This window comes from Ambystoma mexicanum, chromosome 12 (assembly GCF_040938575.1).
Source record: "Ambystoma mexicanum isolate Mex_15411 chromosome 12, UKY_AmexF1_1, whole genome shotgun sequence".
Classification (NCBI taxonomy): Eukaryota; Metazoa; Chordata; class Amphibia; order Caudata; family Ambystomatidae; genus Ambystoma; species Ambystoma mexicanum.
The window spans coordinates 302,411,607-302,439,331 of record NC_090936.1 but is presented as its reverse complement, the minus strand read 5'-3'; the positions used below and the strand labels follow the sequence as shown (position 1 = coordinate 302,439,331).

Genomic DNA, 27,725 nt, shown 5'->3' with positions numbered 1-27,725 from the left:
AGGAGAATGGAGAATCCATGCCTCCCCTCTTACCCTCCAGGATACACCCAAAATGTGGACTCCAGCCTTCCCCACCATGCAAAACAAATCAACATTTCTGGCATCCTGCCCCAATACCGCCTCCAAATAAATCCTAATTGCTCACTGTCATGTCCTCACCCGCCAAAATATTTCCACTGTCTAGTGTCTTGCCTCTTGTTCCAAAATAATAAAAATACCTGCTGTCCTGTCATCCCCCAAAATTAATTCCAATATTTGGCTTCCTGCCCCCTATCCTCCATTTCAGACCTAGAACCTGGCATCTTGACAACTCCCTCCAAATCAAGCTGATTGTGACATCCTGCCACCTCAATGGCCATCCATAATAAATCACATACTTGGCGTCCTTCTCCCCTCCCCCTAAACATCCCGACACCTGCCATTTTACTCTTCTAAAAGAATTCCACTAGGTATCGTGCCCCACCCCAACAAAAGCAACCCCATACCAAACTTGCTACTCCTCCCCTCTCCCCCCAGCTGCTGCTTCCCGAATCCCCAAAAATGCTCTCCATTCAGTGCAGAAACTCCCTAAAACTCGCAACATGGAGGGAGGCTAGTGGAGAGGTCTGGAACCATTAAACACGTATCTGTCATCCTCTGTTCCTCATTCTGCTGGTGCGACTCAAGTTTCCTATAGTACTGATCTCCACTATCCTTGCAGGGAAGGAAATTGACAATTGGGCAGGCAGTAGAATGGCTGCAGCAGTCACGTAGTGTTTTTGTACAAGCTTAAGGTTAAATGAAAATGAAAGAAACAAAGCAAATGGTGTCAAGGAAAATAAAGCCTGAAGCCCCCATTTCATGTTCTGTGGGTTTTTTGTAAATCGTGAAATTGCAGAAAGCTCGGTGGTCTGATTAGTATGATATGATATGATTTGATAGGTTATTTATAATGCGCTTAATACCCAGAGGTTTCTATGTGCGGACCCAGGGATCGAAACCTGTATGGCTCTGTGTCGTCTTGCTTCCAAGGCGAGCACGTTCCCGCTGAGCTATCCTCCCGAGACACGAAAGAATGTGCACAGGATACAGAAATAGTAAGCAAGTGATATGCAGATGTTGGGCAGTATTAACTAGAATACTGGAATTCCTGCCAGCAAGGAGTGGGGACTGGCATAATGCATGACATGTTTGTCACTGCATGGCATGCGGGGGCACTCTCAGCACAGTGTTATAGGCTGCAAGTCATTCGGTTTTTCGAAGTTGAAAGAAGTGGTTCTTGTGGACTGATTTTGATTGCATCCAGAGAGATATTTGCTCCCCTGTCCTAAGCGATTGTGTTGGGAAGCAAAAGACATGAATTTGGAGTTGGTGTTGGGTACAGCGGGCTAATCCCTTGGTCGTTGGTGTGTGTGTTTAAGACCATATCTTTCCTGTGTGACCTCATGAAATACACACCCTGCTATTAGAAGCTTAGTTACCCGATTAGAAATGGAAGAATTGAAATCCAGTCAATCAAATGCTGCCCCTACCACAGGGGCTGTTTCTGTTGCTTAACGCCAAATTGAGTCTGACTCCAGAATCCTTGAGTCGAATGGAACCTCCTTGTGGAAAAGTATTAGTGATCTGTGAACTTTTATTTTGGACCATTGAGGCTGTTATGGGTACATTTGAAGCTTTGGACGGGGACCAATTCTTGGATGAATTTGGTATCGTATGCTTTCAAGAAACATTGGCTATCCCAAACTTGTTTAAACGGTCGTCCTTCATTTCGACTGTGAAAGGAGACTGCAGTAGACGAAGTGGTGGATGACTTGGGTTGCTCGTTGCCGACAGGGTGTTTTCTCATTAGTGCATCTGGCTTCCCATGATACATTCTTTTAAAAATGTGATATGGCTACCAATACCACTATTTCATATTAAATGTCTACCTGAAGCCACCTGAGAAGGAAATAAATAATTGAATATCTCTTTCCGAAGAAGTCGAGTCTATGAAAAATAGCATTCAGTCTTATAATGTACACATCATACATCCTGGTGATGTTACATGTCAATTCGAATTTTTTGAACAATATGACTATCTATATCACAGCCTGGCTAATGAATGGGATATACGTTTTGTAATCTGTGATACCTTTTCACATCATACTAAATATGTGGATAGAATGATCCAAGATCTCATAACAAAGGGTTTATACAGCATGCAATGGCAATGGGCGTTTTCGTAAGATAGACCAGCAACAAGTATTTTTAGAACAGCTTGACATGTTTTTTGTAATGCTTATATTATGACTTATGTAGATGTTTGGAATGTGGCTGTTGACTTAGAGTGACCATGATCCACTTCCTAGTAGATAATTTAACTCTTCACACTTGTCACTCTGCAAATAGCATTTCTCCCTCTCTCAAGCAATCATACTATATAATAAAAGTCCAGATGTATGTTTGTCCGATGCAGTGCTGCGCAGTAGAGACTGCCTGCTTCGCCTGTTGTCACCGCTAGAGGGAGCTTTTGCTTAAGGAATAAGATATTAACATTCTGAAAATGGCTCTCCTCATCACTTTGGCCAGTGTACACAGGCTTTCACACTAGTAGAATAATACATTGGAGAAATATTGCAGCCTAAAATGAGATCCCAGTGATCTGTGCATCACTTTTTTCCGATTTTTGAGGAATTCTTTGTAACAAAACCTCCTGCTTCATCAGAGGCAATATCGAAATATCTCTCAAATACACTGAATCTATTCTTTACTAAAAAAATATGTATTCTATCCAAATGTCAAATATAGATAGTAATAGTTGTTATGACCAGGAATGTGGTAACCCCAAAGCAAAGATATTGGAAGCCTTGAACACTGACAGCACAGATAATTCCTTTAGCATTTTAGAATTGAGGAATGAATATAAACCTGTGATAGTCAAAAGGAAGAGGGAGTGTAAGGAAAGAAGTTCGGGTGTATTAAAACGAGTTATCTTGAAAAAAAGACACCAAATCCTTCTGGTGAATTGTCCATAAAGGTTGAACACAATATATTAACTTTCCAGAGGTGCATATACATAGTGACCTGCAGATAAATTATTTCATAGTTCTTTATAATAAGCTCTTTTTCGCTTAATGAAGTTAATTCTGATACAAATGATGGGATATTTTTAATAAGCATGCTTAAGTTAAATATTTCAATCCAAAAGGTAGAGGCGGCTCTTCAGTCGTAGTTTAGGAATAAAGCTCCTGGAATTGGTAGAATACCATGTGAGCTTTGTCAATCAGAAATAGAATTCTGGGCCCCATTCCTTTGACAACATTTATAATAGTATGGGCCTCATTACGACTTTGGAGGTAGCCATGCCCTTAATAAGGGCATGGCTGCCTCCAAAATCGTGACCGGGTTCCCTGAATGGGGAAATGCCGGGCCATTCCGAGTATGGAGGGCCCGGTATTTCCTCCTTCAGGGAACCCGGTCCTTCGCCATTCGAGCCCTCATAGGGCTCAATGGGAATGGGGAGGGAGCTAACAACGGACCCTTATGAACGGGCCCGTTGTTAGCTTCCTGGTTCCCTCGTGGGACCTGCTATGGACGTCTGGAAAAACCAGACGTCCAGAGCGGGACCCGCGAGGGGACCTCGTAATTGTGCGTAATGGGTTTAAAGGCGCTGGCACCATTACCGGCGCCGTTAAACCCATTCCGCACAAGTCATAATGAGGCCCTATGTCTTTGAAGAATCGTGTTCCAAAGAGTTGGAAGGGGGTAGAGATTAAAAAGTCTTTAAGAAAGGAAATCGGAATGATGTTACTCATTTTCAGATTGGTTGATACTGTCCTCAAATATACGTGAGGGTCCTTTTGACAGCATTAAGATAAATGGGCGGAGGAAAATGATGCATTGTTCGATCTTCAACTAGGTTTCACTTTGGGGATTACTCCTATTGATCAGGTGTTTTGATCATTATTACTTCATTTAAAATGTACTATGTTACAAAAACATAATCTGTGTTTAATTTTTGTAGACTTATGTACTGCATTTGATGTTGTTCCAAGAGGGTGTTCTATGGAAGCATTTGAATGATATAAGTGTACCCCTGAATTTAATTTCCTCAATTTAAATCCTATATAGAGGACTTTTCTCAAGTTTGCTATAGAACTCGTGGCTGGGCATATTGAATGATTCCTGTTAAGCAAACGGGTATGACGGGGAATGTATCCTTGTTCGCACTTTGTTTTCTTTTTAGATTAATAAGCTGGTTGCCAGAGTGGAAAATTACCAAATAAACCATCCTGCTCTTTGCTATTGACGCGGTACCCCAATATGGACTCAATATCTTTGAAAAAAGTTGAAAAGAGATGAGCCTTGAGATCAATATGTCAACATTTAAAGCACTTATTTGTTCAGGAAAAAGAGTAATATTCCAAGGGATCCGCCTTGATGGCTCCCATATTCAAAGGGTTGACTAGTATGATTATTCAGGGATCCAAATTGATTAAAGGCGAATTGGGAAAAAACAAATCACTAAGTGTGAGCTCTCCATAGCTAGATCGAGTTTGGGGTCTATAGATTCTTTTTAAAGGCACTTTGGTGGTGGAGTGCTTTCACAAAACCTGAAAATTGTTAGTGCAGGTACTTACCTGGCCACCCTATATGGAGCAAGGACACTCTAATGTATCTGCATTGGAAATCAAAGAAACAAAGTTTTTAACATTGTTGTTCTCTCTACCCATTTTCTTCCCTTCACTGTCTTTACATTTAGAACTACAGATACACAGAGCTGGTTATAAGGTAAGACTAAACCCTCTGTTACATTGGTATAGATTATGGCCAAGTAAATAGTTATCTTCATACCAAAAAGTGTGTGTGGTGTACTATCGCAAGAGGCAGCAGCCAATGACTGTGGATTAAGTATGGATTGGGTAGGTGACACAATAGTCTCCCACATATATAATTGTCAAATAAAACACCATCAGTTGATAGATGTTAAGTCCCAAATTTCCATTTTCTATTTTGTAGATCTTGATGAAAAACACGTTTTAGATAAACGTTCTGATAATAGACAATGCAAATCAAAAATGATTCTATTCCTTGAAGAATGTGTGGTGGTTCAGGTAGTGAAGATGGAAGTGTTTTACAAATGGATGTATGTAGAATAGTTTTTGTTAGTCCATGCAGCATTATGAAATATTTGAGAGAAGGAAAATGTTAGTGTAAATGTGTGCACCTTCGTGTTTGAATATATATTTGGGAATATATTTTCAAGTCTATATATTTATGTAAGTATTGTCAGTTGTATACATATTTTCCATGAATTGTCGAATATAATAAATACTGTATTTTGTATTATTGATTTTTGAAGTCCTTAAATAATTGTACAGTAAGAGGTTTTTCATATAAAATGAAATTCAATGTAGCTACAAACCCAGACATGTCAAACTTATGTGATTTTTACATCTGTAACTAGAGAGACTTTACCTTATACAAATTTACACATAAAACAGGCTTATGAAAGATTATGTATTTGTGTACATTTTCAAAGATTAATAACTGGATTATTTGCAAGGTATTTGGAAATAAAGAATGGACTGTGCTCTAAACCAAACTTTCAAAATTGAAGATAGTCAAGTGTTATATTATTGAAATTTCGATTGAGGGTTTGGCCATTAGGAGTTCTCTCTAATACATGGACATCTGACTCACATGGCAAGTGGACTTATTGTCATGTGATCCTTGAAAATCGAAATCAATTTTTATGTTTTTCCTCTTTATTCGGTACCACGGAAGAGATGGCTTTGACCCATTTTTGGAAAGCTTTGCATTCGTACTATACAGTTAGCCTTGTCAGTTTTCATTGTTTTTTTTGTTTTACTGTTGGTGATTCTTCCTTATGGGCGATTTCACAATATCTCAAATGCCTGGAGGTAAATATATAAGCCCAATGGTCATCCAGTATAGATTCCAAATATTTTGACAAATTAATTTGTTGCTGTAAATGTGAGTTTTAATTTTGAAATTGCTTATTCAATGTTTTTCTAAATTTAGATTTCTCTAACGTGTTTGATATGTAGAGATGAGTTGTATTTAAAATTATGCTTTTGATGTTGGGGTCTTTGATCAATAGAAATCAATATTACTGCTAAATATAATAAATGGGTGAGGCTGTGGACTGATTTGAATACCAGGGTGCCAGCCTTGTTTACGGTCTTGTGCACTGTCAGTCACCGGTACCCGCTTACCTCATCCCTGTCATTTCGCTGCATTTGGTGAAACTGCTGTTTCGCTGCATTTATTTGCTGCATTTCTTTAGGTGGTAGAGTAGGGAAACATATATTAAAGATTTTTAGGCTAGTGAGGCTGGGCGAATGGTGGAAGCTAAGGATGAAGGGGAGTGGGGTGCTTGACACCCGTAAAAGAAAATGGCGTACAAACTGCAGTGAAATGGCCACCGCAATGAGGTGTTCCAGATCGGAGTGATCCTAACTGAGAAGGTATGGGTGGATTTTGAGTTCTGGTAAGTTAGCTTAGGGAGTTAAGTGCTTACTTCACTGATCTATGTGCAATTTGACGTCACGTTTTTGATGCTGGAAAAGCTAACACAAAACTTCATCTTGTCAAGGTATGGGATGAAATTAAAATTGTTAATAGCAAACACTGTTATTCTGGCACTGAGATGCATGATTCCTCGTACATGAAGTGCCAATATCATTCACAAGTCATGTGGTTGACTGTGTCAAAAGCTGCCAAAAGCATGAGTAGAACCAGGTTACCTGAATCCCCTTTCCATGATATGGAGTACACCATCAATAACTTTTCTGTCCAGAAAGATGGTACTTTATTAGACTTTGTTGACTTATTGTTTCATGCATTTGTGTGGCTATGTTGTTCTCAATAACCTTCCCAAGGAAGGCAAGGTTGGCAATCAGATAGTAATTTGTGAGGATGGTCGGCTCTAGAGGTTTCTTTTTGAAAAGTTGGAGTATTAAGTGTGTGTCTATCAACGAGTGCGGTATTGTGGAAACTGAGAGAGGCTTGTGAGTGAGGACCATTGCATGCTACAGTTTGCCAGTAGACCTTCCAGGAAGATGATGGGCCTCATTACGAGACGGCGGTAACCAAGGCGGTAAAACTGCCTGGTTACCGCCGGACTCGTATTACCATTCTGCCTCCGGGATTCCCAGAATTACCGGGGCATTACAACCCCGGTTTCCCGGGAATCACGGAGGCGGAATGGTGTTAATCCCCATTCCCATTGAGTCCTATGGGACTCAATGGGAATGGGGATCATGGAAACACCGGCAGCATCTCGTAATGCTGCTGGTGTTTCCTCATCCGCCTGCAGGCAGGTGGTGTTAAACCTGCCAGGTCAGACCTGGCGGGAACATCACCTCCCGCCTGCAGGAGTCGGGATCAGGCGGTCTGGAAACAATGGTGGCGGCGGGTTTACCGCCACCGTTATTTCCGGACCGCCTGATTTGTAATGAGGCCCAATGTTTTAGGGTGGTAGGAGTATTAAGTGTGTGTCTATCAACGAGAGCGGTATTGTGGAAACTGAGAGAGGCTTGTGCGTGAGGACATTGCATGCTACAATTTGCCAGTAGACCTTCCAGGAAGACATTGTTTTAAGGGGGGGTAGGATATTTGAGAAAGTTCAACACTGCTCCCTCAGTGGGAGAACATAACACATTTTTCCGTTCATAGTAATTATAAAAAATATACATTTCAAAAATATTAACAAACACGTGATCTTGTGTGATTGTATTTTGAGTTCATTTTGATGCCACTTATTTGACTTTATCGCTAAAGCAATGTACAACAAAAATGGCACATGAAAATGGGGAATGCGGAAAAAATAATAAAAACTGCATAAACTAATGGTAACCTAAATATATGGAGTTCATGTGAATTCAGACAGCTACATGTGGGTTTTGTGAAACGGGCTTACTGTGTCAGAGGCTACTATTGAACTCTTCGGTCTTGATCATCAGATTGTGGGTCTATAATGGCGGGGAATTCCCGGCAGCCGTTATCAAGACTCGGGCAGCAGTTCAAGCGCGAGCCCCAGGGTGGAAGACCGGAAGCCATTCTCATTAACAGGGACCCGAACGACAGAGCAGTATTAAGAAGCACAGTTCAGTATGTGATCGCGAGACTGCATATGGGTGGGGGTTTTGTGATGAGCTCTCCGTTTAGCGGCAACTCATAGCGATAGTTGGTATTCTCCCATGCACCTGTCATAGAAGTGCAGGGGTGTACAGGAACATCAAATGCACTGATTGAAAAGCACAGCCATGGGATGAGAAAATAGGATAAAAGGCAAGGTTTCGTACATGAAGAGCCTTAGTTGGATTAAGGTACATAGGGACCAGTGATAGGAAAATGAATGATTAACCCCTTCCCAACTTCTCTTCTTTACATCCATAACGCAAACTAGCTGAAGAAAGGGACCTTCTGTATCGGCTTGTTTGCACATTATCCAACTTATAGTAACGTTTTGAGGCTTTGCTTGGTCCCCAGGAATGTTTGATTTCCACTTAGCTCTTGCTTCCTTTTGTACACTTAAGGTTTTTTTAAAACGTGTTTCATTTAAGTTTTGTGTGTTTAACAGGTGATATACTGTCGATGAGCCACGTTTAGAATCCTGGAGATGGCTGTCCTAGTATGTCTGTTGCAGGATGGCTCTAATAGGCTGGCCCATTTCAAGGGATTTAATTAACCCTTAAATGATAGCCCTGGATTATGCATGTGCGATTAAAAACACAGCCACAATACCATTTGGTATTACTTGGCTAGTACATCAGATTAAACATTGTACATTGGTAAATTAAGGTTAACAATAAATAGGGCAGGTAGTGTAAATATCCTCCAGTTATTATGAACCATGTTGGGACATCAGCCAGTACATCTTCTGGTTACCTGTGGTGGTTTCCTGACAGGTCTGATGTACTGCACATAGGGACCCATTGGTGCGGTCCAGGATAATCACTCGCACCACTCCCCTTGTATGCAGAGTTTGCAAGGTTCTCACGATGAACACCATTTGGAGAGGTGGCAGTCTCTTCAAGGAACAATTGCAAATGGAAAGTCTCCCAATCTACTCATCAGGCGTTTCTGTATGAAGGTTGCTGGAATGGCGGGAGACATTGTTGGAATCCACAGTGCACAATGCTTTTGGTCCTGTTATCTAGACCCCTGCCTGACCCTAGAGAACCGTGTGGCTACGGGGATCAAGGTTGCCTGGGCTTGGTGCGGCGAGGATCCCTGGCCTATACCAAAATGCTTTGATAGGTTTGCATGGGCTTGTCTCCTGGAGCATCAACAGGCCCCTGACCCTTCTGGGGGGAGCTCTGAGTAGGGGTGGTAGGTCTCTAACTCAGGCAGCCCGAGAGGGCAAACCGTTTGGTAACTTTGTGACATGGATTCTGGTATCCAAAAACTCCTAGCAGCATTAGGCCACCCAGAATAAGGCTGTGAGATGCAGAGTTCATCGAAACATGTATACAACATTTAACATCCAAGCAGTGTGCTCCAAGTGTCTTTGTCCAAAGAATAGTCGGCGGTGCCCAATGCACCTTATGTGCTCATCGTCCCTGGGGCAAGCCACTGCTGTGCTGCCAGTAGAGTTGGGAAAGAGTGCACTGGAGAGAGCATAGTGAGACAGCATCTCGCGCCTTGAAACACTTGTGTATAGGCGCGTTACAAATGCCATATCATATATCATATCATATCATATCATATCACAGACAGGTAATCAAGAGTCCAGTATGGCGGCCAAAGCTCATATAGGCTTGGCCTGTCTCACTGCACAATGTGGTACTCCATCAGTAAACACAGGTGATTCCTACCAGCCCAAGCCACAGAACCAATCACCAATGTGATTTATTATGTCCCAACGTCATTTCTCTCGCATACAGAGAGGGATGTCCCAGTGTCAGGGTTTGACTGGTATGAATGGGAACTCTATTGTAGGCAAAGTGTGAGTGATTGCAGGTGGTCGAGGAGCAGTGCAGCTGTTGGGGCAGGTGGACGATGTCTGGAGGGGGGTGACTAGTGGGAGAAGTGTAAGAAGGGGGAGGTGATGAACAAGAAGGTGGATAGGTGAAGTAACAGGACGGGTGAGGAGGATGTGAAGGAGAACGAGGTGGTGACAGGAGGAACAGTAGTAGGGGGTCTAGATGTTCAAAGGTTTGAGAGAAGGAGTATCAGAGCGACCAAGGAGGAGCTGAGTCCAGAGGTGGTTGGAGGGGTCCAAGTGAGGGAAGAAGGAAGATATCGCAAAGGAGGCTGGTCAACATATTAGAAGAGGAGAGGAAGAAATGGTGAAGATCGAAGTGTAACAAGCAAGGAGCAGATGCACCCTAACTTTGAGGTGTGTGAGAGGTGGAAGGGCAGAGGTATGGACATTTGGCAGGTCGTTGAGAGAGAAAAGTGAGTCAGTATGTGGGTAGGTTTGAGACCATTCCAACTCCTTGGGGGTGGGGGGGTACACGAGAATCGGGTACTTGGGACGAGAGCTAGTATTCCAAGACAGGAACACCTTTTAAAGCAAACTATACTGAGCTGTTGAGAAATCAGATGGCCAACCTCTTGGTGCAAGCTCTGGGGCTGACGTTCACCTTACCCAGCCCCAATCACCACCGATGACGGGCGTAACAGGCAGGCTCCTGCCAGGCCCAAGACTTGATAACATGGGTCTCGGAGGAGTTTGGGAGGAGAAGCAGGGGACCTAAACCTGCATAGTGAAGAGCCAAGAAGTGTGGGGACACTCAAACCACTAAGACTGTGACTGAATGAGTAGAAAAGAGTGTACCACAGGAAGTGATCCCTAGAACGAGGTGTATGGACCCAGACACCTGTAAGCCCAGCAATGTTTTATTCTTGAAGACCAAGACCCTGTTGCAGAGTTGTTTTGTATTAGTTGTCCGCGGTGTTTAATGATCCCTGATAAACCAGCAGGTCTTTTCCCCTAGTTTGTCAGATACCTGCCACTTCAATAAGTTTCCTACTCCCTACAATTAAAATCCGAGCCTTCAAATGCTCCAGTAGCAGGGCCGCCAATTGGGCCTTCTTCTTTCCTTAGCTTTTGCAACTGATGACACCACCTTTACTTATGCCCTGTAGGCCTCCAGTTGAAAAGACGTGCTCCAACACAAATGACTGCCTTCAAAATTGCCATGTCCTAGCTTCTCTGCTGGGAGAGCAGGAATAATGATCCCACACACTGGAGATTCTATGAGTAGGGAGATGCTGGGCGAACAGAGAAGGCAAGAGAATAATGTGCCCTGTTCGGTATGGTCACTTCTAACCAAGAATTCCAAGGCATGTGCCTTCCTAATCCATTCCTCTATGTCCGCCATTTATTGTATGCCTCCCACAGTGTAACATTGCACTTATTTGTTGATTGATTTGAGTGACTTTTCACATGCCCATGTTAATGAAGTAGAAGATCCATGAGAACCTCTGCCTTATCTGAAATTCGTGCTGTGTGCGATTTAGTGTTTTTTAGGAATGTTCTTCTTTAATCCTTTAATCCTTAAAAAAAAGTTTGGATGTACTTTTCTAACTGGCATGACTCCTACTGAATCTTTACTCATTTGCCTACTGTTTGTGAGTATGGGAGTAGCACCTAGGGAATCACAAGCAGGTGGCGGGTGTAGCAGAAGAGCTTTGAAGGGGAGGGGAGGGTCAGAGAGAGAGAGAGAGGTAGGGTTGGATGCAGTGATCATTGAGACGTTCTTTGAAATGTAGAGGGTCCTCGGGTCCTTTCTGAAGTGCAGGATACATGAGGCCAGTTGTATCTGCATTGGTCATTTGTTTGTGATAGGGGTGTTTAACAGGAAAGTACCTATTTATTTATGTTTCCATCTTGTAGTTCCTTATTTCCAGTCTGCGAATGTCATGGTTTCTGGTGATGTGTTTGCTACAGGACATGTTGCGTTTCTGGGCCAAAAAGATTGGTGTTTTAGTTGTGACTGCTTTGTAGGGGTTGCAGATTTTCTGGAACACGATGCATGCTTTAAGGGGTAGCATGTACAGCTCCTTGAGATTAAGGGGTAATGTTGAATTTCCTTGGCCCTGTGATGAAACACTTGTGTATAGGCGCAGTACAAATGCCATATCATATATCATATATCATATCATGAGGCATTCTGCAGAGGCATTCTGCAGAATACTGGATGGATTTCAGAGGAGCCGAAGTGGCATCTGGGAGTTTTGCGAGCAGGCAACTGCCGCCGTTCGGGTTTGGGGGATGATCAGGGGTTGAACAACCTTTGTGAACCTTTCAGCAGGTGTGAAGCACTTGAGTTTGTTTAGGAGTGAAAGCTGCTACCAATCTGCTTGGGCCTTCTTAGCGATGTGTGTTTTTCATGAGCGGTCGCAGTCGATGGTCAAGCTCACACATTTAGCATTGGCTGAGAGTGGCTGCATAAGCCCGTCAAGCTCCATATCATGCAGACAGTTCTGGAATTCAGCATACTTGGAGGGGTTCCATAGGAGAATTAATGCAGTATTTGCTGAGTTAAGCTTCAGTTAGGCACTTGGCATCTAGTCTTGAATAAGCGATAGAGGTTCAGTGAATGCTTGTCTCTAATGTAATAGCTCTTTAGGTATATCTGTGTGTCATCCGTTTGTTGGGGTATTTTGATGCCGGGTTGCCAAGAATTTCCCCTAAAGGTTCCAGGCTGGATCCCTGTGGAACTCTGTGTTTCTTGGTGGCACTGTAAACTGTTGGGGCTCATACGGACGAGTTTGTTTCTGTTGGAGAAGAAGGTGAACCGCTGCAAGACTGTTCCGCCAAAGTCCCTGTGCATGGCAAAGATGGTGAGGAGGGTTTCATGAGCAGTGGTATTGAAGGTGGCAGAGAGGTCAAGTAGTGGTTTCCCTTTTCCAGATTGTGTAGTGCCCTCTATAACTTGGATGGTGGCGGTCTATCCTGCATCGTGGCTGGGATATTGATTGGTAAGCCTGTTGGAGATTGTGCTGTGTGATCCTTTCATAGAACTGGATGGGGTCTGCTTTCTCAATCACTTTGCGAAGGAAGGGTGGGTACATGATGGGGTGATAGTTGCCCAGCTATCTTGGTCAAGCCTTGGCTTATTAAGAAGCGTGAGCTGGCTTGTTACAAGGATGCATTGATAATGTTGATAAGTGGTGTGAGTGCTTTTTTGTGATGGCCTTTATAATGGAGGAGGGTAGGATGAGGTCTTTTGTAAAGGGTGGGCTTGAGGGCTGCAAGAGTGGTGGCCACATCTTCTTCAGTAATTGTCCTGAATTGGGTCCATCTAGATATGTTCTAGACTGATAGGGTGGGATATATGTGGGATCTTTGGAGCTGTCAATATGTTGCCTTATGTTGTCTGTGGAGACGTTGATGTAATTGCATTTGTTAGTGAATTACGATATTGCATGGCCCTGCAGAGGGTTAATGCAGTGAATCCCTACTTGGATGATTACTCTACTCTTGTTGGATTCTTCAATGATAGTTGTTATGTAGTAGTTTGCTTTCTCTGTGCTGAAAAGTGCTCTGCATGCTCAGAGGGTTCGCCTGGAAATGAGGCCATCTTGTTGCTGGGATTTGCTCTAACTTTTCGTGTCTGGGATGTCACTTTTTCTGTGGAGTTCCAGTGTGCACAATGGTTTGGATGGCTAATATTTACAAAGTCGAAGTTTAAGTGGTGCATGTGAGTTTGTGGTCTCAGTATGTGGTTATGTGTGGATATATTAATCATGCCATCCCACCACCTAAATATGCATATACCAATTCTTTGTTGTAAGGAACACTGTTCATCACAAAAGTCTACATATAGCCACCTCTTAATGCATTGCAACATGTGAGCACCTACAAGCTACTTCATGCGGCAGCGTGCCCTTTCATCCGATGATGTATGCATTGCGTCACCTTTACCCCATGTACATCTGTCCATTTCAAACACCTACTTGTCTATCAGTCAGCCCAACTTGGCAGCAATTACCCATGTAGCACATATCCACCATCCCATAGAGCTACATGTGGATTTACTTATCCATCTGTGTCCTCTCATCCACCCACATTTCTATTTGTGCATCCATTCCTCCATACACCCACACATGTGTATCTGCGTCCATTTAAGCATCGACCGACAGATCTATTCACTTACCTATTACATATGCCCACCCATTCAGCTCAGGATCTTTCAAGTGTCCATGTCTTCACAGGCAACACTGCTGCCACATTTTCCTGGGTGCTCCTTATTTTTTTGTGTTTTCAGATCTTCCATTGTCTTGAACCACGGCTTAGTTGTTGGCATCGCAGGGATATGGAATTTAGTTTGATTGTGGGGATCCATCAAACGTAGACCGTTATTTCTAAATGCACCTCCGAGGAATTAGATGAAATGTGTTTTTCAGACATGGGCATTGACTTCCATGCCTGCACAGTAGAGCACATAATTGCCATCTTTCACAGGGCCACCCTTTTTCTTATCGTGATAATTGCCATCTTTCACAGGGCCACCCTTTTTCTTATCATGAGGAGGCAGTAGGCAATTTAGAGATGATTCATTTTCAAAGAACAAAAGAATACAAGGCCTCATTACAATTATGGCAGAGCAGGAAAAAGTTGGCAGTAACGGAAATACGCCAGTATTCCCCCTCTATGTGTGAGTATAGCTCTGGAGTGGAGGATTTACCTCCAGCATCGTGCAGAAGGTAGATCCTCCAACTCTGAGCCATACAGTCAGCAAAATCATTGGAATTAGCGTGATGGAATTACCACTGCTGGAATTCCAGCAAAAAAGTCATATGGACTAATAAAAATGGGGATTTATACCACCACTGCCACTTGTAGTCCAGCAGTAATTCCGCCGGACCAAGTGGCAGCAACAGTTATCTAGTTGAGTGGTTTTCTGGCAGATTTACTGTTGGAATACCGACCAACTCGTAATGAGGCCCATGGTTTATAGAGCTGGTTTGCTAACAATAAGATGGAGCATAAACAAATAAGATACTGATGCATTTTGCCTAAAATGTGTCTAACATAGTATACATATTCTTCTTTACAATAAAGTTTACTTATTGTTGAAAAGTCAACGTGTAATTACATCAGATCTTATTGTTTTCGAATCTATATTTGATAATGGAATGCTTCAATGTTTACGGTAACTACATGTTTGCGTTTTCACTGTATCCCGCCTCATACTATACTACATGCCGACCCAGTGAAAAGGTAAATGTGAGACAATCTTATTTCTTTAAATCGACAGTCGCCAGCAGCTGGCCATATTCCTTCCAGTGGCTGTGACCCGAGGGATCTGTTGGGAGTAAGGATGGCTCTGTTTGCCATTAGTCCTGCTCTGGATTTCTGCCTCCACTTACTGAGCACGTGCACGGTGACTGGCATGATTATGTGTCTTCATGTGGTCTTAGTTTGAAACCGGTCTTTCATTTTAAGCGTCCCTCCCATTTAGAACCATTTCAGTAAGGCACTGAAGGTCATTTTTCTGTTAATTACACCTGACCATTTCTTCTTTCTCTTGTGTCTCTTCTAGGAAATTGATGGCAATAAAGTGATGTCTTCATTTGTCCTGCACAACTCGGCTACCTCACCCCTGAAGGCTGACGAAGGTGGACGGCAGAGCAGTGGGGACCTCGTGTCCAGCATGGCCCTGGGGACTCCAGAAAGGCGCAAAGGCAGCTTGGCAGATGTGGTAGACACCCTCAAGCAAAGAAAAATGGAAGAGCTCATTAAGAGTGAGCCAGAAGGTAAGGGCAGTGAATCGATGGAAAGCACTGATGGAACTCCTGTGATCATTTCCTATACATTATCCGAAGGGTTCGATCAAAGCATTGTCTCTATATCTGGGCTCTATGCAAGCTCATGGAATCTATGCTCCCAGATTTCATTCTGGGCTCTTTCCTACCTGCAAACTAAAATGGAATTGTAAGATTGACCCTCCCGTGGTGGGTCCTGGGGATGCTGCAGATGTCGCCCTCAGACAATGCAAGCTTCGCCTTTGGCCGTTAGATCCCTCTTTACGAACCTAGACTTTCGCATTTCAGGAAATGCTGACTGCAAAGTGCCCTTCTAAACCTTAGCTCTGCTGTCTCTCTTATGGTCCTGTCCTTTCGGCAATTTCCAACCAAGTATGCACAATATGCAACACTGGCATGGGTTTGCAATGTGTGTGCATCATTGTATTTCAATATTTCATTTGGTATTTCAATTAATGTATTTCTGTCCTACTCGACCATCCTTAGATACCCACGTTTGGTCTCCCATCGTGCCTCCAGACTGTTTTTAGTTGATCAATTGTTGACTGCATTGGAAAATAGGGCTTTCAAAGTCTCAGCAGTAAGCAAATATATATTATTTTTTTTTCCTGTGTAGCAAGATCCCAATGGTCTATTCTTTTTGGATGAGGAATATAGATGCAATCTTGTGCCCCTTGAGGAACGTAGATGAGGCCTTGTGTCCCCTTTAGCCATCTACTGAACCAGAGCTTTTCTCTATTTTGTGCTGTAAATTGGCTTCTTACTAACTTTCTAGATTAAATTGTGTTGTCACATTCAAGTATGTAAAGTTGGTAAGAACTGTAGTACAGTTGAAAGACCTGTTTAGTGATCCCTGATCCGTTAGCCCATGGCGGATAGCTGGCAAATGCAGCCCTCAGTCTTTGAAGAGGCCAACAAAATGGAGGCAGGAAATCATTCCTGCCACCGACCTTTTACTCTGATTCTCATTGAAGTATGCTCTGTGACCAGTCCCATGACCTACTGTAGCTTCCACGGGCTTAAAAGGCAGCTCGAAGCAGCCCAGGCTGTATGTGGTTGGCGGGAGGAGGGATTCGAGGAGACAAGGTTGTTGAGGGGAAAAGGAGCGAGCCAACAATGGCCGAGATGTAAGGACACGGCGTCGAGTGGGAGGCTGTACATGCTCCAGAGACTCCATTAGCAAAGGTTACAGTAAGACATTAGAATGGTTACAGAGTCTGTGCATTATCTCAGCACTGCTAAAATGAAAATGTACAAACAAAAGACCGGCAGCTCTTTGAAAACGAGAGAGAAGGAGAAAGGACCCGAATGTTGGGCTTACAAATGCATGGCATGGAAAGTCTTTTCTTCTGCGTGGCCATTGTTCCATTGTTTTTCAAATGCCATTAAAATGAACAGCAGGTTGTGATGAAAATTTCATTAAGCCCTTGTTAAATCATTATGACTGTGCCATATTCATAGCTTGGCTTTCTCCCCAACCAGAAACATAAGAATAGGGAAAGCATTTTTCCCCTCTAACAGCAAACTCGTGAACAAACGCGAAGAAGTTGAAAAGAATAGCTAATGGTGCGCCAGACAAAAAGGGGGCCACGAGGTGAACCCCGATTCATTTTCCACAAGGGCATTAAAAGGGGCTCTTCTTCAACCTGCCCTACTTTCTTCCAGCCACCCAGCTTTGAAATAGTAATAAAAAAATCAAAAAAATAGCTGCAAATGTACATAAGCACAAATACAGCTCATGAAATTGTTAAAAAAAAGACTTTCGCACTTCCCATCCCCGCGTGCTTTGTAGTTTCTTTTTAGCCAAGCTGCTAAAATGTTTTCGCAACATCTGCGAAGCAATAAAGACCACCTCTGCAAATAGATTTATGCAGGGGGCCGATTGCGAATATTGTTACTGTACAGCAGATGTTTCTTCAGCAAAAGTGAGCTCTTTATGCGAGAGGGGACCTGTACTTTTATGCCATATGGCAGCGGTCCTCAGCCTGCTATCTCCAGATGTTGTGGACTATGGCTCCCATGATTCCTTGTAACAACCAAAACATGTGAGAACCGGTATGTGTGAAGTCCAAAATCGTGTCTTTCCTGTGCCGTGATCCCTTACCATTGACCGTAATGGCTCTGGCTGATGGGAGTTGCAGTCCACAATATCTGGAGAGCCACTTTTTGCCGGTCCCTGCCTTATGGGAATCAATAGTATTAGTGCAAGTATTTATGCCGCCCTGGGAGAAGAATCATATTGGTGCACTCCAGGTGGTAGGGAGCCAACCTCAACATTCTGGGGGGCTGGATGGCTGTTTGTAAAGCTGGTAGTGAGTTGGGTCATGAAACCTACTGCACTGTTGACCCTCCTGCCCTCTGAGTCCAGCAGGCTGAACAGATGTCACGCTTTCCTTTGGCCCATTGGATGCATCTTTCCTCCCAACTCCCAGGCTATTTAGTTAAACAAAGTGATGCTAATTATTGAAATCATGGGCCATCTAGAAGCTGAACCCAGCAGTCAAGCCTTTAACGTCATCATGGACAGGCTGTCCTCTGCCACTAAATGTTTGATGTTGCCACAGTCAGGTCAATGACTGCTTAAAATTCAGTAAATGTACCGCTCTCTGATGTGAGAAATTTGACTGGCTTCTGCCTTCGGAGCCCCGAAAGTGAGCAGGCTTTAGCCCTCCCCAGCCCTAGACTGGTCCCACCCATGGCGCCATTGCAACCCTCCCCCTTTACAATGGAGCCAGATTTGAGGACTTTATGGAACATATGTGCCCCTTGTGGCCAAATGATGGTGGCATATTAGGTAATAGCCTCCAATTCCCTTATTATGGCCCCTGACATCGGGTAATCAGTGATGGTGTGTTCGCTGTGAGTAATGTTTGATATAATCTGAATGTTATCTTAAATGTTTTCAGTTATTTTAGAACAGTTTTTGGGATTGGAATTTGAAAGACCTTGTGTTATCATTCTCAGCTGGAAAGTTGTTGCACTGTTGAGTGATGAGCAGAGGAAATGATGGCTGCCTTTATCCTTAGCAGCTATTTTCCAATATCGCACTCATTCTAGAGCTATTACTCTGGTGGGCATTCAACTTTCTTTAAGCAGCCAAGGTTTTCCGTAGCCGAAAACCAAAATATGTTAGTATTGGTTAGTGTTGGGACATTTGGTGTGTGTAGCTGACATGTTTCTGCTGTTTGATGTATTGTTGTGGCCAGTTTAAGACCAAGGAGTTCTGCTTTGGTCATGAGATTATAAAGGATGTCCTTGACAAACTTGAGAACGCACTGGGGAGGGCATACTCAAATACATGCCGAGTTGAGGGTTTTACATAAGAAAGGTGCTTGAAAGAAGTTAACACATGTATTCTCCATTAACAGGAAACTTAAGTGGGTGGGAAGTGATAATTCTCTATTAATATACGTATTTAAGCTGATGTCGCACATACAAAAGAGCTTGAGGTAAAAAAGGGGAAGCATAGTTGAGTTTTATGGAAAAAACATGTTTGAATAGAGTCCCATGTCAATACATGGTTGTAGACCCTCCTGAGTGGGAGAAATTCCATTGAACACGGTATTTAACCCATGTTCGTTCTTAGTAGGGGGGCTCCCACACCCTTGGGCACCATGTAAATACACACTTCACTCAATGAGAACCTAGCCGTTGCTTCGCCGTATTAAACCATAGGGCTTCGCCCAAATAACATGGACCAATAATTTAATTGGGGCTTGGATTTACACCCAAGTTCTTTCATTTCAAAAGGGTCTTTCTTGAGTATCAAACATCAGGACGTAGTCCTTCTGGTTCCCAGTGCTGCCCTTGGCCAAGAAGGAGCCAACAAAGGGAGGAACCACTTGACTTCTGTGATGAAGAATGTCGCCACAAATGGCGGGCCAATTCAAGATGGATGCCAAGCAGGATGAGGAATGTTGCATTTACTGTAAGGATTGTTTCCTTTCCACCTCTGCCATTTGCTGTCTGTGTTACCTGAACTCAAGGTGGCAGCTTTGTTTTTTCTCTTTAAGCATCAGGGCTCACACTAGTGTGTTTATCAGCCATGCAGGTTTAATGATGGGTTTATAGTGAACAATCAAAGGAGCTGACAGGTGCTTGCGTTTATTTGTGTTTTGTCTTTTTCTCTATAAATGCTGCGTAGACCGTTTCAAAATGCAAACCTGAAGAGAAGAGTGGAAACCAGTCAATCATATAAGTGGGAAAGGGAAGAAGGTATAGGCCTCAAAATATGTACAAAGCAAGGATGAACCGAGCAATGAAACGGAGTACTACTTTAGGCAGTCTGGATATTTGTGAGTCATACTCCCAGGCTGATTGTAGCACCTTGGAGTACAGGGCTAAGGAATACTTCTGTAGCTTGGACAGCTGTCACCTCACCAGCCTGGACACATTGGGGTGGATGTATAGCGAAAGGTGAAAGTAGGCCCCTGCAAAGAATGCCTATAGAGGGGATGCTTCTTTTCGTAACAAGGTGTTGTGGAAGCAGCACATCCGTGTTCCCCGTCTTGTGATCCGGGGATATATTATGATATGATAGGTTTTTTATAACACACCCAGGGATTGAACCTGCCTTGCTCCATGTCGTCTTGTTTCCAAGGCGAACAGGTTGCCGCTGAGGTATCCTCCAATGTGAGGCCGATATTTACCACTGCAAAGGGCTGGGCCTCAGAGGCACCAACAAATCGAGCTGTTGGTTATCTGATGTTCCTGATGGGGTAGAGTTGGGTGAGGTTTGCGATACATTTGTACTCTGTGCATGTCCACTTTAAAATGGTGTCCAAACGTGGACCCCTCAGTGGCAGCGCTCCTCTGGCATTGCAGTTAGTCTCTTACTCCGCTCTGCCATGTCGGGCTCTGCCTTGTATCTTGTATTACTAGATAGTCTTTGTGGTGTGTAGGTGGAAAAGGTTAATGTTTCAATATAGAGATAACCACCGTCTCTGGATGTGTGAAACTTAGAGGCTTCATTATCTTCAATGGGAGCCTCCATGTTTCCCTGTTCAAATGTTCACTGGTCATGCATGTAGTAGTGTGGAATTTTCCGGTGGTAGGACAACAACAAATATTGCAAATAGTATATCGCTCCACTCAGATGTGTGTCCCCAAGCCTTCACAGAATGTGCCAAGCAAAAACGGCATGCGTTGCAAATAGAATTTGACCTTCTTCTATAGAGAGTGGCTGAAATACAACAGGGGCATGTGGGAAGACCTCAAACACGTCTGAGATATTCTTGGAAGAAGTGATGGGTGGTGCGGCACACTAATGACCTGCCGGTCTAAAGTGTATTAGAACCCATGCAATCCTGCTCTGCGCTGGCCTCAAGGACATGCATGTTCATCAAAAGCCTGTCCTCTCTGTACTTCCCAGTGCTAATGCTTTGGGGCTGTCACACTCCTCATTCATGGCAACGCGTGACCCCGACCATTGCGCAGAATTATGCCCTTAATGACTTGCGCTCCAGGAAAGAATTCCAGAGCTCACTGGTAGATGTGTGCATTTGCTGTGTCACTTTGCTGTATGCATGTGCCCAATGAGCAGAGTTGTGTGGGGTGTTGTGTGTTTCTGTCCTTCAACGTGTTTGTGCTTTTGCACAGGATCAGTCCGCTGTCACCACATTGTATCTGGCATTGTCTTGGGAGATTGAAGCCATTGATCTTTGGTGCATTGCTATAGAGGGCTATTATTTACCACCATTCTACGCAAAGATGATCATTGCTGTACATTTGGCTTTTTTCATTGTTTAATTCCTCAGAAAATCCTCACACGTGCGTTTAATTATGAGGCCCCGAAGTTAAAAAAATCCTGTTGGCAAAATCCCACAGTGTAATTTCTAATGACCCAATAATCTTTTTTTAATTATTGTATTTAGTTTCACGCAATTAATTACATAGCATATATCTACAAATCAAAGTTATTATAACATCCTAATAATAATATATCACATTTAATAATGAATATAGAAACGAATCCCTTATATCAGAAATAATCCTGAAACTAAAATGAGATTTTAGGACAAGACAAAAAAAAAAAGACACTAACAAATACGGGGAAAGGGACCAAAAAGCAAGTGAAATAAGCAGAAATAAATCAAACTCCAGTAATCACAGTAAATGATAAGTAAACGTTAATTACGCAGTTATCTATTCTTTAATATATAATGTACTAATACGGCATTCAATTAAGAAGTTATTAAGAAAGCATTATTGCCCTATTAGTCCCCTTTTTTCTTCAAAACTATCCAAAAAGAGCCCCCCCCATTTAGACTCGCTGTGCAGTGTTCTGTTCTTGTTGGCTCTATGCCCCAAGGCTCCTCAGCTGCTGTACTGTGCCAGGATATAGAACTGAATCATTAAACACACCATTTGGAAGTGCTGGGATATTTGTCCAATGTCTGTCGGCATCGATGGGCAGAGTGGGCCGCCTTGTTACTAGAGTTCCCAATAGCCAGAGATCCGTGATCTCCAGCAGCCCATGAAGGAAAAGCCACCAAGGTTGCTGTGGAGTTTGTGGAGGTTGCAGCGTTTTCAATGCGCTTCTTCATTTGTGATACGCATCACATGTACCAGACTCTTTCCAATTCGTCGTACTTTGCCCGGATCATCCGAGAGTTCTAATTTGTATTATGTTCTTTAAGGTCATTGCCTTTGCTGATGTTAGTGTTTATGCTTTTCTCAAAGCTATGCCTAAAGAGCATGTGCGTGTTCCTTTTGGTCCACCGCACACCAGTGATTCTAGGGCACGGCAGAGGTTATAGGACAGGATCGTAGCCACATCCTTTTTAAATAGCATTTGCTTTATGTGTGACATAGCGCTGAAGACGTTAAGGGGCTACGCTGCCTTGACATGATACATAGATAGAGCGTTGAGGTTTTCATATTTATTTTTTGTGTGCATTTTTAAGGCGCTTGTACAGTAAGTAAATTGTGTTTCAAAGAGTCCACATGGCAACGGGGGGGGGGGGCATATGGGAATTAAAAAAGGGATGTAACAATGAAAGATGGAGGCGGCCCTACTAGGCAACAATCCCATAGGAAAACGTTCTGTGAATCAGGACCAAAGGTTTCCAACCTTCAGCTCAAAAGTTTCTGTCCCTGCTTTAGTGAATTCCATTTCAACCCTCTTTCTGTTTCGAGGATCTGCAGCCTTTGGCTTCCCAGATGATTATGACTACAATTCCCATCAGCCAGCAGTCACAGTCATAAGGCCAACCATCTGCAGAGCCGCAGGTTGCAGGACCCTGGTTTAGGTGAACATAGCTAGTAGAACTGTTGCTGCTGTTGGGGGTTTACAGAACCATGACCAGGGTGTCCCTTAACATGCCCAAGTCCTCTTATTACAGCCCAGGTTTTTCACAGCATTTTGCTGAACCTGTCGCCCATTGATTTGTCTTGGATTCCTCCCATATATTTAGTGATGAATTGTATCAAATTCCACTGCGATGATCCGTGGACAGCACCTCCGGGGGAATGTAATTACCTCCATGATCCATTTATTTTATTTATGAGGATTTTTTTTGTTTTTTTATTGTGCTACATGCCAACATGAAACCCCTTAAGAGCGGCTCCTCTTCAACTGCTTGAGTGCCCTTCATTCATCGACTTGGCCTACCATCAGCTTACTGGACTCCAAGCTCGGGAGGTCCTCTTATTTAGCTGAGAAGTCTCTGAGCATTAAACATTGTATTGCCTGGAATCAACAAGAGCTTTCTTTCTCATTTCCCATCCTCAGCCTATGTGCCAGCTCCCATGAAATATCCGAGCACTTGTTCTTCTTTCCAGGAACATATTTGCCCGCTCCCCCTCCATGCAATCATGAATTAAGCTATGCTGCGCATCTGCACATTTCTGAGTTCAACTCGCATTTCACCTTTGAGTCTCTCTCTCCTCCTCGTTGCTACTCATGTGTAGGCTGAAAAACCCGACACGTGCTCAGCCCTACTTTTCTCCTACTTTCTTTCCCACCATAGCCATGGCCATGTAGCAGGTGGGCAGAAATGGGTTACAAGCACCCAACACCTTTGAATCTAAGCAGAATTTCAGTGCAGGCCATGTCAAATTGATATATCACATGGTGGTATACCCAACTATGGGTGGTTCTCGAGGCTAATTTGCTTATTTATTATGTAAGTAAATGCATTGAACATGCCAGCACGACTTAAATCGATGATACCCTTAGCATGTGAGCAGCATTTAAAAGCCACACATGAGCGATGAAAACGATGTTCAAATAGCTGAAGGCAAAGGCAAGTGGTTTTAAAGGGAAGCTTCTGCAGGCCAGTGCATTGCTATTGAAATTCAACATCTTCATTGTAATTAATTTCCTATAGTTTCTAAAACTTTATAGGGGTGTGCTTGACCTTTTCTGATGGGAAACCCAGCTTCTGAGGACTAGTCATCTTTTGATATTGTGCAATAATGGAAACATACGAGGGGACAGCTCGCCAAAATCACATTGCTTTTCAAAAAGCCTCCACAGCCCCAGGTGGTCTTATCAAGATCACAATCTTACAGAAGATGTGTGTTTCGTACCTGTTGCTTTATTGAAAAAGGAGTCTCATACCCGCTGTATTTTCCTGTACATTTGGTTTACTTTTTCCTTGCCACAAATAAGCCAGCAGAATAGTTTTGTGTTGTCTCCTTCTCCCAGCTCTCATCTCAGTTATTCCCTGATAACATCACAATCTCGACCTCAGCTTGCGGTCCCACCCCTTTGTCTCCTTTACAGAAAAAGCAACCTTTTTACCATACACATACTGGGCCCTACAAATCCCAACAGTGGCCCTTGTCCTTATTGCCCAATTCCCTTCCACAGTTAGTGAGTGATTCTGGTTCTCGGCTCATCTCAGGGTTTAAGTGATTTCAGATTCTCTGGCCCTCTCAAGATCAAGTGGCTTAGGCTTCTCAGCACCTCTCAGGTTTCAAGTGCCCCTGCATCTCAGCACCTCTCAGGGTTCACTGTATCTCTGAGAACCTCCTTCCAAATACGAGTGATGCCTGCCTCGGTGAGTTTGGCATGCTGCTCTTACAGGACATTGTCCCCTCCATTGATCAATCAGTGTTCTTGGGATAGGCAGCCCTGTGTCCTTGTTCCAGTATATGTCAGGATTACTTGTAGGCCAAGGCATAGTATGCAGAAAGTGAGATGGTGGGCTGCCGCCATCTTATTTCTGTCTTTAAGGAGTGTCAGCAACTCAAGTGCTCGCTATGGCTTCTTCACGTTGGGACCAGGACCATGAACCTCCACCCTATGCAGATTTCAATAGATACACAGCACATCTCCTCTGCTAAGAGTCGGATGCAGAGCTTGCACTGGCTCGCATACACCGCCAAACGCTGGCCATGTGTGGGTCCCGGAGTGCATGTTGAGCCCACAGCATCACTTTGTATATGCTCACATCTACAATTGCTACTGGTCTGGCATTGTTGAGGACTCACAGACCTTGGCTGAGAGCAATATGCAGTTCATTTGGATGTCAAGGGGTTAAAGGGCCCTCTGCATGCTGATGTTTGCAAGTGATAGGCTGCAGGTGTGAAGCTTTGGAGGGCTACTTTAAATTGACATCCACCAGAGGTCAATAAAATGAGTTGGTTGATGGTAACTCTGGTTAGAGCGTTAGGGCGCTTTGAAACACATTTCACATGATGCATAAGTGTCTTACAAATCACAATAAATAAGTAAATAATAACAGTGCCAGCCGTGCAGTAGTGATTTATAAAAATAAATGAGGAATTCTACGGAGACATTTTTGCACCGCATCGGTCTTCGTTTGTACACTTGGCTATTATTCAATTAATAATGACCTTGTATCTTCTGACAGTGCGAGATACGTCAGATCTTCCCTCTGCCATTCCTCTGCACGAGCATAGGCATTTGAACTGTTTAAAAGTCTTGCTTTAGTCCCATCGCATGAGGTGAAAAGGAACATGAACAGAACCTTGGCAGAAGCCTGGGGACTCTCTAATTGGCTGCGGGTTCATCCCTGTTATTGTTTATCCGCTGTCCCTTTGACAGAGAGCACACTTTGTAAAACGGTTACATTCAAGGACACACAAGGGTACTTCTCATTCGGCTATACCACAATAATCGGCCAAGCCTCTTCTTGTATCATATAGGCATGTGCCGTCTGTCACCAGGCAGTGCGTTTCCTTATGTTGAGCAAGCCGGTCCTCCAATCCCAGCACCCTCTTCAAAGATGGTGCCAGATGGAAATCGCAGGGGGCGGGAATGGGAAATTATGACTTCTGAACCAAGCCCCTGGGAACTGGAGAGTCGAAGCAAGCGCTGAGGTGGACATATTTGCAGTTTACAGAAAGAATAACCCTCAGTTGGAGGTTGGAGGGATTGAAGACTTGCCAACTTCAGCTTCTCCCGGGCAAGGGTGGTTCATTTAGCAGTTTCCACACAAACCCAAAACCTAATACACAGGATTTCATAAAGGATTTCCTCAGATTATCCTCCAGTTCTCGCTTACTTAGATCGTCAGCAGTTCAGAGTCTACTGGTTTTCTATTGATCCAAGCACTGGGCAGGGGATCTTTCAGCATTGTACTTAAAAGGAAGCCACACAGTCAAATGGAACTTGTCAATTACAACATTGGAATGTTTCAATTCCATTTCAGTCAATTAGTGGCAGAGGCCATTAATGGCTGCTGCAATTCTTCTGTCCCAATATTCAATATTCCTCCTTTTGCCTTTCCTTATGTGAAACAGAGCATTCTACCCTCATTGAGTGGTATGCTCCAATAGCAATAGTACTGCTGTCCAGTGGCCCCTGCTAGGTGGTAACTTCCCTTGGCTGGTGCTTCGCTCAAGCCTAATATCTCGGGCTGAGAGCAGTTACCACCTGGTAATGTGCCTCTGAATGTGGCATTGTTGCTTATGTAAAGGTCTAAATTATAATCGGTGACATCTGGATTCTGGACTGTAATGATGTGTTTGGGGCCTGAGCGAGGAAAAATGACAATTTGTCGCACCCCTCACCACTCTGGGCGATGGGGGCCATGTTTGCTTATATTAGCGTACATTTCTGCATCTTGTGGCAAACCGCCCCAGTTGATATCCCAGGGGGCAGCCTAGTATTGTGTTTCCAGTTAACAAACCTACATTCTGGACGACAGTTGTATGTCTTGTATCTTTGGTTGACCGTCTAGGCTATTCTTTGTCCCCTCCCCCCCAGTATGTAAACTTTTCCAGTCCAGTATCTTTGGCTCCACTTATGCCTGTCAGAACATACACAGGAGAGCATGCCAGCTTGTTACGTGTGGCAGCTTTTGGGGATCTCATTTATGCAGAAGTGAAGGGGCCGCCACCTGCTGCCGAGGCCTCTTGTACCTAATAGGAAAGGTTTGGACCTTTTATTGAATTGTAACACCCTCATCTAGACCCGGTACACAACCTTCTTATGAAAGCCGTGTGCCATGCTCGCAGGGCTCTTTGCCTCACCCGGGGGGCACTTGTCATGACCGTGCATTTTAAAACGAGCCCGAACTTTGAGGCCCGCAGAGCTGCACATTTAGTAGGAAGGAGTGGATGGAAAGCATGCGCATTAATTAAAGATAACTCTCTGGTTTTCCTCTAGTGGCCGCATGGTCTTTCTTTTAATAGGAGCAGACCGCGGAGGAGGCACGGCCGATGTTTCAGTGAGTGGGGGGCTGCACGTCAAACTTTTTAGCAGCACCTGCGCCTAACCTACCTCCTCCTGGTGATCAGAATGTTTCTTTCTTTCTCAGACTCTTTGGGGGAAGAAGAGGGGCTTGAATGCAATGGCGGGTACATATACAGGCAAATTACCCGTGATTAGCATGTTTAGTTTGCCTGCTTACTTTCTCTGTACGGTAAGAGAAACATCCCACTCACTTTGCCACCCTCCCAGAACATGTCAAGTGCAATTATACTGTTGAGTGCCTTAAAATATTAAGTTTGACTGTGACCAATGAACAGCTTTGAGAAATGTGCACCTCTGGCTGACACAGGCACATTTGTAGGGCAGGGATCGAAATTTGGTAGGAGTG

At 43.6% G+C, this 27,725-nt stretch overlaps 1 protein-coding gene across 3 annotated transcripts in view; it reads left to right on the top strand.

The window, feature by feature from the left end:
* Positions 1-27,725, top strand: part of SOX5 (SRY-box transcription factor 5) — a 624,232-nt gene that overhangs the window by 149,298 nt on the left and 447,209 nt on the right. For all 3 annotated transcript variants that reach the window (XM_069628460.1, XM_069628461.1, XM_069628459.1), the window contains exon 3: positions 15,489-15,702. In XM_069628460.1, the coding sequence (XP_069484561.1) occupies positions 15,489-15,702 (214 nt within the window). The remainder of the gene's footprint in view (positions 1-15,488; positions 15,703-27,725) is intronic.